The sequence below is a fragment of the Haemorhous mexicanus genome, chromosome 4 (genome assembly GCF_027477595.1).
Source record: "Haemorhous mexicanus isolate bHaeMex1 chromosome 4, bHaeMex1.pri, whole genome shotgun sequence".
Taxonomy (NCBI): domain Eukaryota; kingdom Metazoa; phylum Chordata; class Aves; order Passeriformes; family Fringillidae; genus Haemorhous; species Haemorhous mexicanus.
In genome coordinates, this window is record NC_082344.1 from 71,690,453 (window position 1) to 71,707,888 (window position 17,436).

General features: G+C 41.0%; 1 protein-coding gene across 2 annotated transcripts in view; it reads right to left on the reverse strand.

Moving 5' to 3' along the window:
- Positions 1–999: 999 nt before the first annotated feature.
- The window catches only part of POLR1A (RNA polymerase I subunit A), a 31,939-nt gene continuing 15,502 nt past the window's right edge, over positions 1,000–17,436 (reverse strand). For both annotated transcript variants that reach the window (XM_059845384.1, XM_059845383.1), the window contains 18 exons: positions 17,126–17,208; positions 16,854–17,012; positions 16,430–16,528; positions 15,402–15,554; positions 15,127–15,209; positions 14,205–14,370; positions 13,488–13,709; positions 12,280–12,494; positions 11,473–11,640; positions 10,680–10,815; positions 9,802–9,959; positions 9,193–9,307; positions 8,455–8,571; positions 7,444–7,725; positions 6,653–6,853; positions 5,790–5,907; positions 4,451–4,615; positions 1,000–1,967 (listed from right to left, as the gene is read on the reverse strand). In XM_059845384.1, coding sequence (XP_059701367.1) covers positions 1,867–1,967; positions 4,451–4,615; positions 5,790–5,907; positions 6,653–6,853; positions 7,444–7,725; positions 8,455–8,571; positions 9,193–9,307; positions 9,802–9,959; positions 10,680–10,815; positions 11,473–11,640; positions 12,280–12,494; positions 13,488–13,709; positions 14,205–14,370; positions 15,127–15,209; positions 15,402–15,554; positions 16,430–16,528; positions 16,854–17,012; positions 17,126–17,208 — 2,741 coding nt within the window. In that variant the 3' untranslated portion in view covers positions 1,000–1,866. The remainder of the gene's footprint in view (positions 1,968–4,450; positions 4,616–5,789; positions 5,908–6,652; positions 6,854–7,443; positions 7,726–8,454; positions 8,572–9,192; positions 9,308–9,801; positions 9,960–10,679; positions 10,816–11,472; positions 11,641–12,279; positions 12,495–13,487; positions 13,710–14,204; positions 14,371–15,126; positions 15,210–15,401; positions 15,555–16,429; positions 16,529–16,853; positions 17,013–17,125; positions 17,209–17,436) is intronic.

Consider the following 17,436-nt stretch of genomic DNA (forward strand, 5'->3'; position numbering starts at 1 on the left):
AATCTAAGATGTTGTGTTTGAGACTCTCCTACAGTGCCAATTCTTTCAGTACAATCAGAATTGGCTTTTGGATCCTGGTCTATGCCAATATTTTAAAGGCAACTCAACACTGAAAGGGAAAGTTGGATCATCCTGCCACAGCCTGAGCCCATTTTCCAAATGGCTCTAGCTAAACAATCAGCAGTGTTACTGGGAGCAGCACAAACCACTTCACTTGAATGATTGAGTTATTTGGATCAAACTGTTCTGAGCACCAAGAGATGCCACATCTCCAGAGAGGAAATGTGGCAAAGATGGTCTTCACTGCAGGACTCTGAACATGTTTTGTGGATCCCTCAACAAACAGTCTGTACCAGTACAGATGTAACCTGGAAGGAAAAGCCTTTTTGTACAATGTTTGTTCTTCCTCACCTGTTTGCTAAACTGTACCCAACTAAGTCTCTCATGATTCCTTGCTGAATGATGTTTTTGACAACTACAAAGCAGGTGCTAAGACTGGAGAAAGACACAAGGAAATCTTTCACAGGGATTTGTGAAGTGAAACTGGACACCTGCTGAGTTAAGGCATTTGTTAAGCTTCAGTGCAATTGGCAGGACATGTGACACAGCTCTAAGGGGCTGAGGCAGAACTGAGTCAGTCAAGGGACCCCACAGAGGCTCTTTCACAATCCTAAATCAACATGTCCCACTATCTGATCCCCTTCAGTGCAGCCCCCATGGAAGTGGCCTTCCCCTGCTCTGGCACTCCCACTGGTGCAGAGGTACCAGTGAGAATTATCAGGCACTGAGAACTGTTAGAAAACCTGTCTAGATGGCAGTGAGCAAACTCCAAAGAGCTTTAGCTACTTGTGTGCAGTGCATCCTGATTAAAATAGAACATATAAATGAGTCTGATTTCTGAGGAGTGGCAAACAGCCCTGGGTCACATGATAACAGCCAGCAGAGCCAAAAGTGAACTCCCTTTGGTAACACAACCACATAATATGGGCATTCAGAATATTTCTTTGCAATTTCTTTTATTAAATATCCTCTTTGATACAGAATATTTGAGCAAAAATAGTTTACAATCTCTGTTTGGTAATTCTTACAGGAGTCTTTCACACAGTCACTCCTACAGCAGCTCATGTTGGCATGTAAGGAATAAATCTTGAGCAAAAATCAAATCTCTCACTGTGTGAGATCTATTCTACCCAAAGAAGTTAAAAGAGCATTGGAAATGCCTATAGAAATGGTGAAAACTCTGAATTCCACTCTTCAGCTAAAAGAAATTTAAAAACTGTGTCACAGACACATTCTTCTTAATAAATGAAGCAGCAGAATAGGAAAATGAAGTTTATGCAAGTTCATGTCAGTGCACCCAAGGGCAGCAAAAGGAGAGGAAATGCCTTGAGCACAATGTTCCAATGCAGTGCTGAGGTTCAGCCCAGCAGTGCCCAGCTCCACCTGCCAGTCTGGAATGTTATTTCCAGCACTGGAAATCTGTCATGCTAATGACCACATGGCAACTGGCACTACCACCCTGACAGGATTCTGCCCCACAGAAGTCAGACAGCATAAACAGATTCTGCTTTCACTTCTGCCTGCCAGAACAGCTGCACAGCCTGAGACCCAGACTGACTCCTGCATTTTATTCTTTTCTATGTAAACAACCTCATTTTTTACATTGATGAACTGTAAATAAGTGTTTCTTTGGATCAAAAGATACTCATTAAATAGATAAGGCTCATTGTGTATCCAGATAAAGAAACCTGTTGGCACAGGAAAGGCATCTGGAGACACAGCACGTGCCCTCACTGTGTAGCTGTGGAGCACATGCAGCTCTCATGATGAACATTTCAACCAGATCCTTAAGTTACCACCAGAACTCTATGTCAGGGGCTGCTTGAGGTCAAACAAGCCAGTCCCTCCTTTGACAACCTTTCCAACCACCAGGCAGGCCGAAGGGGATCGCAGCTCATCGTGGGCACCTGCAACAGAATTCAAACAAAATCCTATCAGGAGGTTCCCAAGGTTTCTCCAAGGTCAGAGCTGGAAAGAAACCATTTTGGTTTATGTGCAAGAGGCCATCTGGTTCAGCACCCCCAGGTTCAGAAAGGTTCTGCCACCTGCTGTTCACACTGAATTGGGATTTCTGGGAGTTTAGAGGCCAGAACTCTTTCTAACCCTCCTACAACAACCATTATCTCATCCCCCTCTTTGGTCCAAGCAAATAATTAGGCCACACATTACTGAAACCTCCTGATTCCACATGAAAAGACAAAACAGTCTGAATTCTAAGAGAACACAGATTTGACCTTCCAGTGAACACATCCTGGTGACTTAATAGGTCACTAAAAAATACATGTGAGGCAAAACCAGAAAGATTCCCTTGTCATTGCTGCCTTTTTCCTTTGTTAGCATGAATCCCTTTGATGTGTATTTTAAATCCCTCTGGCTTGATATGAAGAGAACTTTTCACTGGAGAGACATTCCATGAATTCCTCTGATTTTGTGGTTACTCACTGTAGCGAAATAGTGTCACAGAAATTTGGAAGCACTCCAGATGACATGTCTGGCTGGGATTGTTTTACTTCCACTGTTTTTGTAAGCATTCAGGCTGGTTTTCATTCATCCTAACTACAGCAAGCTGCAAGTTTATCATTAGCACAGTAGGAAATTGGAAATAAAATTGTTAAACTTCTGCTAAGTTTGGTTATCTTTATTCCACTGAGCAAAATGCACTCAACTTTGCATCATGCAGAGGGTGGGGGCAGGAGCATACACAGCACTGTGTATGGCATGTGCTCTGATCTCAGCCACAGCTGGATAATTAAATAGCTGCTCCTAAATGTGTGTCAGCTGAAGAAAAAAAAAGCCCCTTTGTTAGATGGTTAAACAGGACAGTCGTGCTGCCCTGTTTGCTCATGTGATGTGAACAAAGAGTCATTCTCTGAGCAAACAGCCCAGGGGATCTCTCTGCTGATGCAGTTTGCTCCCTGCACAAGGAGCCCTGCTGAGCAGCCTGTGCTCCAACAGCCCTGCTCACCTCAGCTGTGCATGTCCTCACACACCTCCTCCTTTCCCTCCTACTGCTCAGGGCATCAGCCCCAGGCACCCTCTCAGTGTCTCTTGAGCTGTACAATCAGTTTATCAGTTACATTAAAGCAAATTAGATCCAGGCTGCTGCAATCCCCATTATGACTGATTTCCAGCGTGGTGAAATCATTAACTCCCTCTGCTTGTAATCAGTGCAGTTCCTGCCAAGCCACCCTGCCCTTCTGTCAGCCTGCACTGAATGTCTTCATTCATAATATTATCCATACATTACATTTCACTTGGCAAAAAACCCCTCTGATTTAATTTCTAAGTCACTATGTGATACAACAAAAATCCAGAGGGTGAAACTGAGTGAGAAACATCCTCTTCTCTTTAATTTCACCCTGGATTTACACTTTTCCTTCACAACTTTCAGATTAATTAAGTCACTCATAACCAATGCTATTAATTAAAACCCAATCTTTTTCCCAGAAAAGGTATAAAACAGCATTAGCAAAAAGGAATTCAGTGCTAGAAGTATTTCTGATGTCAGTGGAAGGCAGTTTAGGACAGGAGCTGAAGAGATCATTTTGAGAGCTCTCCCCATTTGGAACTGGAAGGACACAGCACAGCAGCATCTGCAAAGCAAGCACCTGACTGGCAAGTGACAGAAACCAAGTCTATTTGCAAAAGGGAGATGTAATCATATCCAAAGGCTGAGATCACAAAAGCTGTCAAATGACAGACTTAAATTAAACCATGAGGATTTTTTGACAGAATGCCTTAAATGTAGATGGCTAGTGCTGCTCCAAATATCCTAAATGATCCACACAGCCCTGTGATCTCTACACCTTCCAGAGAGGCAACTGAGGGCAGAAGGATACTCTTGGGAATCTCAAATGGCATCAGAAACCTACCATTAGACAAATGAGTCTGACTCTTTGTCTGTGTTTGAGGGGAAAAAAAGCAAAGATAAAGTGCAAAATCAGAGTAACAGCCAGGTCTGTTCTCAAAATAAAATGCTGAATAGCAAGGCTGGAAAAGACATGGAAGTTATAACATGGGCACAAAAACAAAGCAAAGAAGACAATTTTAATAGTAGAGACAAAAAAAGGCAGATTTAGTAGTCTGTTATAAAGCTTAGCTGTAACAAATCTTAACAACCTTAAGGTTTGTTGTAAAATGCCCATCTAATTCTTAAAGAAAGGAGTCACAGACCCCACAGATTCCACAGTGGGAGCTGGCTTTATTTAAGCTGACAGAATTTTACTGAAAAACATCTGGAACATTTTCCTAGGCAAGGGCTTATTTAAAATTTCTGCCTCTGGCCTTTTTTCTAATGCAATTATGCATTACTCAAAATACTGGAAAGTTATGACAGAAACCAAGCATATGTGAAATGCTGCAGCAAGAGATCTCAAAGGAAACCATTTACCCATCATTGTTGCATCCTTCAAGAATTTGTAGCTGGTTTCAAACGTCATCTGCTGCAGAGGGGAGGAGTTGGACTGAATTCCAATGCGATTCAGTGGTTTGTAAATTCCTTCAAAACACATGTAATCTGCCACAAGTGAAAGGTGTCGAGGGTCTACCACAATTCCTTAAAACACAAGGAAGACCAATCATCAGAGCATTCAAGGGCTAAGTCTGTGGGGCTGTTTAAACAAATCAGGTCTAAAATAAAGCCTTGGAATCCAAGCAGCTTGGAGAACATCTCTATTAACATTCTTCTGGCAGTGTGTCTCTGGATTAACTGCTCCCCTCAAATATCCAAGAGAGGCAGACCTCACTCTAATACAAACCAGTATCTCTCCAAACTGAAATGAAAGGAATGGCAATCTGCAATGTCAAGAATGCTGTAAGGCAGCAGAGTTTCTCTAATTAAAATCAGCAAACATCTGCACCATCCTTGTTTGCACAGAAGGGGATGACATCCATCCATCTGGGAGGGACAGAGCTCTTGCCTCTCACCTGGTGGCCTGGATTAGCTGGGCCCCAGAGTCAGAAAGGTTCTGATGTCCTCTGTGCATGACATCAGGCAGAAAACCCTGTTCAGGCTAAAAAAAATGCACTTATTCCTAAATAACACTTGTAGACTCAGTGTAATGGGGGTCATTAACAGTTCTGTCAACATTTACTGAGCAGGTCTTGAACAACTTGAAGGTCAGACCATTCTGGGCTGCCAGCTGGCAAATCAGTTTGTTATAACTGCTTGCTAAAATTCCCACTGTATTAATCTTCCCTATTTTCAATAGTTTATTTCATAGCAAGACTCCACTGCAGTGAGTGCCTATGAAGTCAGGCAGCCTCCCCTGGCTGGGCTCTCTGAATCATCTGTCTGAGAGAAGAACATTCAGACAATGCAGTGCAGCTGTTTTAGGAAAGATATAAAAACTCAGGAGCCTAGGTTCTCATCATTAAAAAGGCAAAATCCTCTTCTCAGGGCCACTGCACAAGTCTAACAGTTGGCTTCCTCAGACATTAATAATTAATTGGTCTCAAACTTGCAGCTTGCAAAAAATATACGAGAATGGAAGAACCCTGTGAAAGGGGAACAAATTCAACCTCACCTATTTTCTACTGATTAAAAGAAACCTAATAATTAACTTGCAAGGTCTTCACAGAAGACTCTAAATAATTAAAACAATGAAAACCTGCAACCTAAAAATAAGCACATAAATGAAAAGATCATGCAAAACCATAACTGAAAGCATGTGGCTGCGTTTTCATATCTTTATGTTATTAAACACTATAAAAATACAAAGAAATCCTACCATATACAGCAAATACATCTTTTATTTCCTTTATAATCACTCTCAGGGCTGATTCAATTCCATAATTCTTAGCCATGGAATGGATATCATTGCAATAAAGTCTGTTCAGATCCAAAATCTGAAACCAGAAAAAATAGAGATACAAGTTAGGACAACAGTTGCTCTGTATTTCTAAATAGCTTAAGCTAAGCTAAGACAGATTTTTTTTCCTATATTTTTCATGAACTTAAGCAGCACCAACAGTTACAGAATAATAGGCAGCAGCTTACTTGTCAACCACAGAGAAAAATTATTCTGAGGATTTGTGTTAAGCAGCATTAAATAGATGAATAGGAGCACTGGAGTCAAAATTCACCACAGGAGAAAATTAACTGAAATCACAAAAGGCAAGCTAAGAAAATACACCAGAAAACAAAAGGTAAAGTCTTCCAAACAACACAATGCAATGCCCAGTGTGTCTCAGAGAGCCAGAACCATTAGCAAAAGAGAAGATGCAGATTAAAACAATCCTGTATTTGGAGAGCTATGGGCTAGATGGGATAACAGAACTATTCATCTCCAAGCTCTGCAATTCATTGAGATGGAAAAACTCCCTCAAGTAACATTTAGAGAGAGATGAGAGGGAAGAATGGTGTGAAATCATCTGTCATTAGGCCCTGGCTGCTGCACAAACACTGATTTGCAAGCTGCCCTTGAGAAAAGGCTCCACTGAATACATCTGGGGATAAAAAGGAGGAGCAAGACAGTTTAAGAGCTGAAAAGGCTCCACATCACCCCTGAGAAATTGAAATGACATCCATCATCCACCCTCTCCCCAAAACAGAAAGGAATATTGAAGTCTGGGTTAGAAATAGATTACACACATCAGAGTATCTGAAGAGCTCTGCCAGGTTTATCCCTTCTGTCTGGAGAACAGCTTCCTTCTCTCCCTCCTTGCTGGTGCTCTCATTCAGCAGGCAGCGTGTGATGCCCTTCACCTCGTGGATCACCGTGCTGCGCGCCAGGGATGCCAGCAGGGAGGAGAGGTCAAAGTACACCTTGGTCAGGGGCAGTGCCAAGGAAACCTGATGGGGAAAAAAACCAACACAGTGTAAGGAGGCTTGAACACCAGGCTCAATAACCAGCACACTTCTCTTCAGGCATAAAGCTGACAAGTGGGATTACCCTCGTTGTGTGTAAAGGGATAAATGTCTGACTGGAATTAGAGGTGAATGATGGCAACGTGAACTCCCCATCCCAGATTGTTCATCCACATTGCTTTTGAGGTCTCTGAACTTACAAGGACAGCTTTTGGTGGTTTTTTTTGGTTTATCCCTTCTGTCAGGTATATGCTTGTTGAAGTTTTTATTTTTTTATTAAGATGTTTACATTTTTATCAACAGTTCAGCCATCACTTTTCATCAAGGGCTACACAGCAGACCATCATAGACTAAAAGATTAAAACACAATAAACCTGTCAAAAAATTGTTTTTAGAAAAAGTTCCATGAGGTGTTCTGAAAATGAGAAATTTTTTAAAAATCCCATTTGTAGTGCCACTTTCTGTACTCATATGGGATTGCTGAGACAGAACAGCAGCACTGCACTGAAAAGAACCATTTGCTATGGGAGATACATGCAACCACTGTCCAACCACCCAGAGATGTTCCACCTTACCTCACACCAAAGCTCATTTTCAGTGTCAAAGGTGTAATCCTGTATGGATGGGTGGCTCTCCACAACAGCGCCTACTCGCACCTCTGCTGACTTAAGCAATTGATCTTTCCCTTTTTTAGTCTGAGACACAAAGGAAAGATGCTGAGAATCTTCACCCTCTGCTCTGTTCTGATCCTCTTCAGCACCAGGAGTCCCTTCTTCTTTTTCAGATTCAGTGTCTTCATCTTCTGGATTCTCATTAACATTTTCTTCCCCATTCTCTTCTTCACTCTCATAATCAACCTGCAAAGAAATAACACTGTGTTTATCTGAGCCAGAACCTGCACAGAGACACAGCACACCATGAACAGTTTAATTCTGGAATGTTCTTCACTGCTGAGTTGCAAGGATTTTCTTGCCCCTATGGCACAATGAAAATGCAATTTTGTTGTAAAGAAAATAATACAACAGGTTCAGTTCAGTCTTTATTTCTTTATAATCTTACCATTATTTCTCAGCACAGTCCAGGATGCTACAGGATGTTGAGACTGTAGCAGAATTTTGTTTGCTCTCCCTGAGAAAGTCCAGTTTCTTCCCATAATCCAACTCTGATGATGGGATTCCCTCAGAATTTTCAGTTACCCCACCCTCTTGCTGAAATTACAGCACTACCTCTTTTAAGAGCTAATTATGAAGCACTGAACACAGAGAAACATGCAGGGAGACTATTTTTTAAGAACCACAGTAAAGTGTTAAAAACAATGAATAGCATGAAATTAGCAAAAGGTAAAGTTAAGGTGAACTTCAGCACAGCCTGATTGCCAGACACATCCACCCAAATGCCTGAAGAACAAAGCTTCAGAAAAGAGCCAAAAGAAAACTCTTCAGCCCAAAACTGACACTTTCCTATCTCCTCTCAAGTGGGGTTTGGGTTTTTTCAGCATTTTGTTTCAGTGGAAGTTTTCCTTCCCAAGTCAAACACAGAAGAAATAGGGAATTAAAGACAGTGCTGAGCACCTATAAATTCATTACCTCTTCTTCCTGGTTCTTCCTCCGTTTTGTTTCTGTAGCATCACCATCCCCTTCATCAGCTTCTGCATCAACAATGTTCTCTTCTTCCTCTGCTACAGCTTCCAGACTGTTCAGTGTCTAAAAATCCATGACAGACAGATCATCAGGCTGACTGCTAGTCAGTGCCAATAGCATCAAAAGGTTTCAGCCAAACATCTGCAGTTTAACAATCTCTTGTTCAATGTTCTACCTTTACAGAAAAAATAATTTCTGTATGTCCATTATGATAAAGAAATGAACTCATACTCCTGATGACTTCAACATTTAACAAGATCAATGTCTACAAGATGGATAAGCTGTCACTCTGCTTTGACAGTCCTTGATGGGAGAGGAGTGGCAGAAGGAACATGCAAAAGCATTTCAATGAACAAAGAACTGTCCCAAAGTTTTGACAACCACTGCTCCAACAGAACCCTGATCTGGGAGCAAGAAGAGTGATATGTTTTTGTCCCAAAGAAGCTAAAATGAACAGGCATTTTCAGAGTACAGTCTTAAGTAAATCAGGATTTAATACACAAAAACTTCAATTTTCTTGTTAATTTTATACGAATGCAAAGACAGTTTATGTACGAAGTATTTAGGTAGTAATTTAGTATTCACACATTTGGTGTGCACTGAAACATGCTACACTTTTCAGGTTCTGGTTCTCAACAACATTGAAAGGAAGTGAGGTGTTTTTCAGGTGATTTTTTTTTGTACCTTGTCTTGGTCATCATCTAAATCCTTCCGAGTTGTCTTCCGAGTGCTGACTTCATTAAAAGATGCCATCTTTGTAGTCTTCTTTTTAATTGCTTCCAGAAGAACTTTAAAGAACCTGACATAAGAAACTCAGAATGTCAAAGCTCAGCAGTGCCACAGAAAATCTGAAGTTGTCAAAAATTTTTTTTATTTTGGTGAACAAGTCAGACAATTCATAACAGGACATTATTCCCTGCTGGATGCAAAAGTACTTCTAGGATAATGCAAATAATTTTTCTCAGCCCTTTCTCATTCATTTAGGAATCAAAAGTTGGTATGAGCTCTGTTACTGTCACAGATGTAGCTGTGCATCCCAAGCATAAAATTATACACTCCTCTGGATATAAAATCTGCACATCAAATTGACCTTCAGAAGAGATGGTTCATTACTGGACTTGAATAATAAAATTGTCGATTTTATTCATGACATAAAATCAACTGTGTAATTTTTTCCTGCAAGTCTGCTGGAACTGTTGCTCTAAAAGCCACACCAGCTGTCATCAACCACATGCAAAGCCCATAAAAAGGTAAAAGAAGAGCAAATATTAAAGTACCTGAAAGCAAACTCACCTTGTTTCCATGAAGTGCAAGATCTGCCTGGGCTTCACACACTTCTCCTCTCGGTAGTATTCATGGGGCAAGAAATGGAATTTGATTTTGTAGAGGCGATGCTTGTTCAGCTTGTGCTTCACATGCAGGGATTCCTCGATGTCCACTTTCTCCAAGACCTACAAAACGTTCCCAAGTAGGAATGTTACTTCTTTGATGAAGACCTTTGTTTCCTGCAGTTCCAGTGCTTTCCACAGGGAACCAGAATTACACAAGGCTAACTGGCAAACTTTTCTGGAGGCTTTGCTCCTGGGCAATAGGACTGTACCCTACTGCACTTTTTTGTCTTCCCAACAATTAACTCAGACAATACTGAAAAAGCCTCACTCCCACCCAACTCCTTCACAAGAGATTGGTAATCTCAGGGGGCCACAGCTTCATTTTACTGACCATGCTCACAGAGCAGGACAGCATTCCAGCACACAGCTAAGTCTTAACCTGATTCTTGCTGCTTTCAACTCACAAGAGGTGGAAAAATAGAAGGGGAAGGGCATGGAGGAGAGCACAGTGGTGCACAGCCAGGAAGGAGGGAACACAGAACACATCCCAGTGTAGTCCATCTCCACAGAGACACATGTTCTGCTTCTATTGAGCACAGCCATTTGTGTGAAATTAGGAAGGGGTGGGGGACAGATAGAAAGGTATCCATCTGAGCTCTATGCCAATCACAGCCAGATGAGCTTGTCTCAAAGACAAAACAGAATCCCTCCAATTCTACAGACAGAGAAAAATGTGCTTGAGAAAAAGCCAAAGTCTATGGCATAGCAAACTACTGATGAGCTCAAAGAGGAGAATTTGTTTTGCTGACTCTCAAAGGATGCACTGAAAAGGAGGCTCACCTCAGCCAAGCACACTCTTGTGAGCAGTTTCTTAAGCTGTTTCACCTTTTTGAGAGCTTTCTTGGTATTGACCACAGGAACACTCATCATTGGTGTTTTAATGTTTGAGCTGGCCACCATCAGTATTTCCCTCAACCTTGAAACAAAGAACAATCATTCCAATTAAGCCATAAAAGCACTATGCAAATCAAGTAATTATCTAGGTTATTTCATTAGGCAGAATGCAGCAACTGGCAGTTCCACCAAAGCCATTTGCACCAGAGCTGTGGTTATACAGCACTGCTCCTTTTCTCTGATTCCCCCCAGGCACAGCACCCCCACTGCCTCAACTAGATTATTCCCCCAGTTATGAGAAGAGAAGAGATGATAATAAATTGTTCCAAGAACAGAAGGACTACTGAGGTCTTGTTTCCTACAGATGCATGATGGATGCTTCCTTGTATGTTCTCCCCCTCCTCTGCTTCTCTGAAGCAACACAATCCTCTCTCACCTAAGGCATCCCACACTCCCACATGAGGCCAGGTCAGGACCCACATTATTCCAAATAAACTGATGATTTGCTGTAAATCAGATTAGAGTAAGGGGCTTTCACAGATATTTAGTATCTGGAGAAAGAACCAAAATAACTGAGAAAATTGTAAAATATTAAAGTATTCTGAGCAGGCAAAATCTGCAAGGCCACTGAAGGACTGTTCACCCTCAATATTCACACATATACCTGCTAGTGAAGCTAGCACAATTATATATTCAAGTGCCTAAAATAAAGGGCCCATTGAGGACACAGCTTTCTCACCTTGGAATACCTAATGTGACATTCATTTCACCTCTGCCAGCAAAGTGAAAGGTGTTCAGAGTCATCTGTGTTGAAGGTTCCCCAATGCTCTGAGCAGCAAGAAGCCCCACAGCTTCTCCTGGGTCACAGAGAGAACGCTGCCACTTTAAATACAACAGATCCTTTAATCTGGAGACAGGAAATGAGAGGTTTAGCTCAACACACAAAATAAAAAACTCAGAAAATAATGAATCATTGCTCAGTTCGATGAAGTTTCATCTTTGAGACAATTTCTCCTGGTAGCTTACAGATAAATATGCTCCAGAAACTGTAAAATTGTCAGATCAGATGGGGATAGACAAACACAGCCCATTAACACAGAACTGGGGCCTTGGCCAAATTGTATTTTAGTTCTGCTGCCAATTCCCAGAATGTCAAAAGAGAGTCCATTTACTCCCACTTGCACTTGCTAACAGCCTTGCTAACTCCAAGGTGCATCAAGAGCATACTTTGTTTTTCAAGATCACTATAAAGTATTATTTTACATGCATGGGGACAGCAATACATTGCTCTTGTTCCAGAGAGGCTTTGCTAAAGCCCTCAGCAGCATGGAAAATTCAGGTTTGGAAGGAGCAGATAACCAGAACCTCTCCATTGCACACTAAGCACGTTTGGCTTTCAAGAACCAGTCTGAAACCCACTGCTTAGCTTCACAATGGCCACAACAGAAACAAGGCTTGGTAAAGACTTTTCAGTTTTAGCAAAGTTGCTCCAAAAACGTATTTTGGGTTTTGGCTCAGTGCAAAGAAGACACTCAGAGGTTTTTACCTATCAGAAGAAAGTGCTGGGTGCATGTAACTCCTGCTGTTCTCAGATTGCCATTTATTGATATAGCCTTCAACTCCCTTTTCAAATGTTTCTGAAACAGATGCAAAATAAGTATCTGGACGCCAAACCCCGAGGCTTGGGTCAGGACACTTATTTGTCTTCTTCAGGTACTTCCTTTGTTTCTTCTCATCAAGCTCATACCACATCTTCAACAACTGAAAATAAGAGGAGGTTTTTAGGCTGGCTGGTTTATCCACAGTAAGACCACAAGCAAACAAGCAGCAGTGTGCAGAATGGAAGGGTGTACACAATACAGCAAACAGCTCAGCTGCAAATATGGTGTTCTCCTTTTTCTGATATTTAACACTTTTCAAGTCAAATGATTGCAAGATTCTTTACATGCCTAAAAATACTTCAACCTATGTAACTACTCCATAGTAACTACTCCAGAAAGCAGTGAAGTAAGGCCTCAAAGAATGATTTTAACTGGGAGTGAAATCAAAAACTAGGAGTTACTATCAAAAAGTGTTAAGAGCAACATAAATTGAGCATAGCTCAATCAATAAACCTTTGATTAGGAAAAACAGCTTTTGCAGACAAGCTCACAGAGTTATCTCTCAACACTTTCAACCTGGAGCTTCATGCTAACTGCCCAAGTTCCACCAGGATAAATTCCTTGTTGACAGCAAGGCTGTGAAGCAGGACCTGTCTGAATTCTGTGTCCACACACCATCTTCATTAGAAGCCATGTCATAGAGACCAGTGCTGTGATGGACAAGAGGCTTAAGCAGGAGTATTTTTTGGAAAAACTAGGCAGGGCTGGCTCAGCTCTCTGATCTTTGGTATTCAAACAGGCTCTCATCCAGCTAGCAGACAGCTGTCCATGTAAGAGAGATTTACTTTGTGTACATGAAAAAACCAAATAACCCACCAATAAACAGAAACAACTCCTCCAAACCATTCAAAAACATGACCTAAAAACACATTTATCTCAGTTTTTAGCCCCTTCCCTAGCACTAGGGCCCTCAGACTTTAATAAATCTTAGCTTTAAATAAATCACCCACATAGCTGAGATGATTCCTTTAAAAGGCAACTTGTTTAGTTACTCTGTGAAACACTTTGGGATTCACAGAGCAATTAAACAAAAGACACTGAATTCTGTAACTTCTTTTGTAGGGTTTGGTCAGTTCAACTGCCTGTGTGTTACCTGTAAAGTAGCAGGATCTCTTCCATTCTTGATTTCACCTCCTGGAAGCTGTGCTTTCAAACTTGCCAATTTCTTTTGAGAAAACAACAGAAAGCCTCCTTCTCTTTGCACAGAGTTTTGGTGTCTGGCTCGCCACTTTTTGATGGCTTTGAACTGCTGGTTAGCTTGGTGAGACTCCATCCTTGCTAAAGCTTCATCCAGATGGTTTGTCTTCTGGATTACCTGTAAGAAAGTAATTTCTAGGATTATTCTTCTCTCTATCCTCACTATACCAGAAAAGGCAAAGCAAAACTGAGAAGGTCATCTGCTGTCATTGCTGTAAAGCAATTTTCAAATTCAGTTTTCAACCCAACTGAGACAAAATCCTTACAACTTTATGTTATTATCACCACCCTATAATAAGCAGTGGTGATACTGGTAAAAGTTAATCCAACTTGACAGACTGAAAAGTGAAGTGAGCTCTGTTGAATTCAAGCACAGATTTAGAACAGACAGTGCTTGGTGCTCTGCTGAAATTGAGACTGCTTAAATCATGCTGCAGACTTCAGATTGCTTCCATATTTTGAATACAATGGCAAATAAAATTGTATATCAGTCTGAAAGGAACTGAGACAAACAAGTGTTGCCACTGGATCCCTGACAGATATGCCAGATGTGAACCATGTGTTTCAGTCTCCCCTTCACCCCTCATAAGTACTTAAGATTTAGGTGTTCTACCTCATAGTTTTCTGCAATGAAAGGAAACTGCTCAGGTTGCAAGAACTGAGTTTTAGGGATATCAAGCCCATCTTCTCCATACAGAAACTGCACCACGCTGCCATCACTGTCTCGTACAGTCAGGTCATACTGAACCACCAGTCCTTCCAAATGTTTTATGATACACCTATTCCAGAGAGAAAAAAATGGGAAAAAACCAAAGGAGGAGAAAAATGCTGTTAAGAGGCTATAAAGCAACAAGAATGATACAACTCTAACACAAAAAGCACTGTTTTCATCAACATCTTAAGTGTACTTAAGGGCTGGTCAGGAATTCTGGAAGCCAAAATCCTATAGACACAACACTCATGTGAAATGCTAAATTTGTAAAGCTTTCAGCATGCTGCTCCCTCCAGGCCTCCTTGGACTGATCTAACTTAAAATGAAACAGTAAATTACTCTCCATTTCTGCTGTCAGAAATGCTTTAACAGTCTTCTGGAAGAAAGGGCCATCCCTCCCTTAGAACTCCTCACTACCCTCTGACACAATTAAAAAGTTCCATTTTCTTCTATATATGCTGGAGATGCTGCTTGACTAAAGACAAGAGCCACTCAGTGTGGCCAAGAAAAACTAGAGCTGCCTGGAACCTGTACACCTATCTATATTTGTACCAGAAAAAAAAGATTTCTGCAAAAGGAGAAGCTGCTGCTGCTGCTATGTGCCAGAGGTGAGTTTGAAATGATAATGTTCTAGTTGATCTAGATCCCTAGAAAATTGTACTTACAACAAACATTCAGCATTCAGACTATTTTATAAAAATCAAATACAGTGAAGTTAATCTAAGCACTCAGAGTCTACAGAACTTTCTCAGAATAAAGAGAAAAATCAACCAACCAACAAAAGGACCTTTCAAAGGCTCCAATTGTACAGCAGGCCTCTTACCTTTGCAGGTACCCAGAACGGCTGGTTTTGACAGCTGTATCCACAAGACCTTCCCTGCCAGCCATGCAGTGAAAGAAGAATTCCTAAACACAAGCAAAACACCATCAGCATTCTGCTAATATGGGCACCAACACTGGCAATTTATGTTCTTCCTCAAAAGCTTCCTATGAAAGCAGGGTGAACAAAGTCCATTTATTTATAATTGCATTTACCCTTTATTAAAATACATAAACTTACATAAACTTCAGTATCAACACAAGCAGTCTTAAACTTACAGAAGGTTTGATCCCAGTGAGAAATCTGCCAGTCACAAATCCTCCTGAGCTAGGGGAAAAGTCATAAGGCTGGAAACATGGCAGTGATTTGCCAGATGCCATCAGTGGGGGTCTTCGGCCTTCCAGCTCAATCTGGCCCAGCAAACAAGAAATCTAAATATGGGCAGGAAAAAAGGAAGCATCACTTTTCCATCCAGCTTTTTGTTCACATAAGCTTAGTGATTCTTCTTGGAAAATACAGTAAAAAAATGTCAAATGTTCAGTAAATGCTCTGTAGCTCAGTGTGGACTTGTTCATGAAATGTTCCAGCTACTGAGGGGCAGAAAAGGCATGGAGATCTCACCTGGCTTTTCAAAGTTATTCCAGTACCCTGACTCATCCTCAACATTACCTCAGCACCTCACTCTGTATACTTATTTTAACACAGAAATGTGAAACTAAAAATACTGTAGATATTTTTTAGGTCCCTACATTACCCTCACCATCTCTTAGCACTGTACTAGAAACAGAACAAAAACCTCAACCCAAAATGCTCTCTCTCTTTAGCTGTGGTCATTCTCTCCATTTTAGATGGCATTTTGATAGAGTGTCTCTTGCTTGGTGTCTTTGTTGCAAATGGTAAAATGAAAATGCATCCTTCCACTTCTAGCAAAACCAAAGATTCTGTTATTCCTCTTCAGAAGCTGAAGAAGGAGAGGGTCAGTCTCCAACAGAGGCCAGGAGAAGATAATTCTCCTACAGTAGGCTTGTTTGTATAAACTGCAGCATTCCTTCTCAAAAGCAGCTCTGCTATTTCAGTAAACCCTCATGCACTGAGGAGTGATTCAAAAATAGGTTATAATAAACACTGATTCTCTTCCATCACCCACTGAGGTCTTTATTACATTCTTCTAGCATTTTTCCATGCCAAATCCAGAATGAAAACCTTGCTCTGGTATCAGATATCCCCACAAGAGCTTCCCAACAGTTTATATTCTGGGACACCACAGCAGCACACGTGGCTGCTAAGCATTTTCTGCTGGCATTACCTGCATTGTGTTTACAGTGGATCCTTTGGCTCCTGACTGTACCATCAACTGCAAATTGTTCTCTGGAAAGCTCCTGTGGAGACCAAGGGGCATGCAAACCTACAGAGTTGTGGGGGAGTGAACAAAACCAAGCATTATTCATAAAACAATAAACCCAAGAAATTCCTGTGGAAGGCTTTAACAAAGTGAAACAATGAGCAATCACAAACATTCCTATTTATAATTTCAAAAGCATCTTGAATATTAAGCCATCTTCTCACTCAGGGAGGACAAGGCTGAGGAGGAGAGGCAGCATGTGGAGCCCCAAGCAGGGGACAGATGGAAAGCTTCAGCCTCCAGAAGAGTCAGGCACTGCTCATCCACATTAATTAACTTAATAAGGAAGTTAAACAAGATTAGTATGCACAGATTACTCAATGCCAACCTTGTTGACTTCATTGTTGTAATTGTTTACTTCCTCCTTGAATTTCATATCAATCATGTTAAAATCCCTCTGGTCTTTGCAGAGATGGGCATCCTGCCACTTCCCTTGGACCTCCTCACATGATGCTGTTTCTGGCAAATTAAGAGCAGCTCTAACAGCCTGAAAGTAAAATATAGGAATTTTTAGGTGTTAAGCAGGCATGATTGAGTAAGGCAGTATTTCAAATATTTTGCATTATGGAAGAAAAAAATAAATCTGCAAAACAGACTTACTCCAATACCACTCTGCCTTGACCTTTCAATGATTTTTTTTCTTTTGTGGTCTGCTTCACGTTTAACCAAAATATCTTCAATCCCTGTTAAAGAGGAGAGACAGAACACAATGGTCTAAACTGAAAAAAAAAAATCAAGGAAAGAACCACATTTGGTGTCAGGGATTTTGAGTAAAGAGCTGGGAAATAAAGTCACAACTAAAGTTATAATGATGGTTAGACTCAGGGCCTGCAGTTTGACAAGAAGAAAAAATTCTGAGTAAACTTCTGGCTCTTTAGAGAGCCAGAGAAGTTGTAAGCCATTAAAAAAAA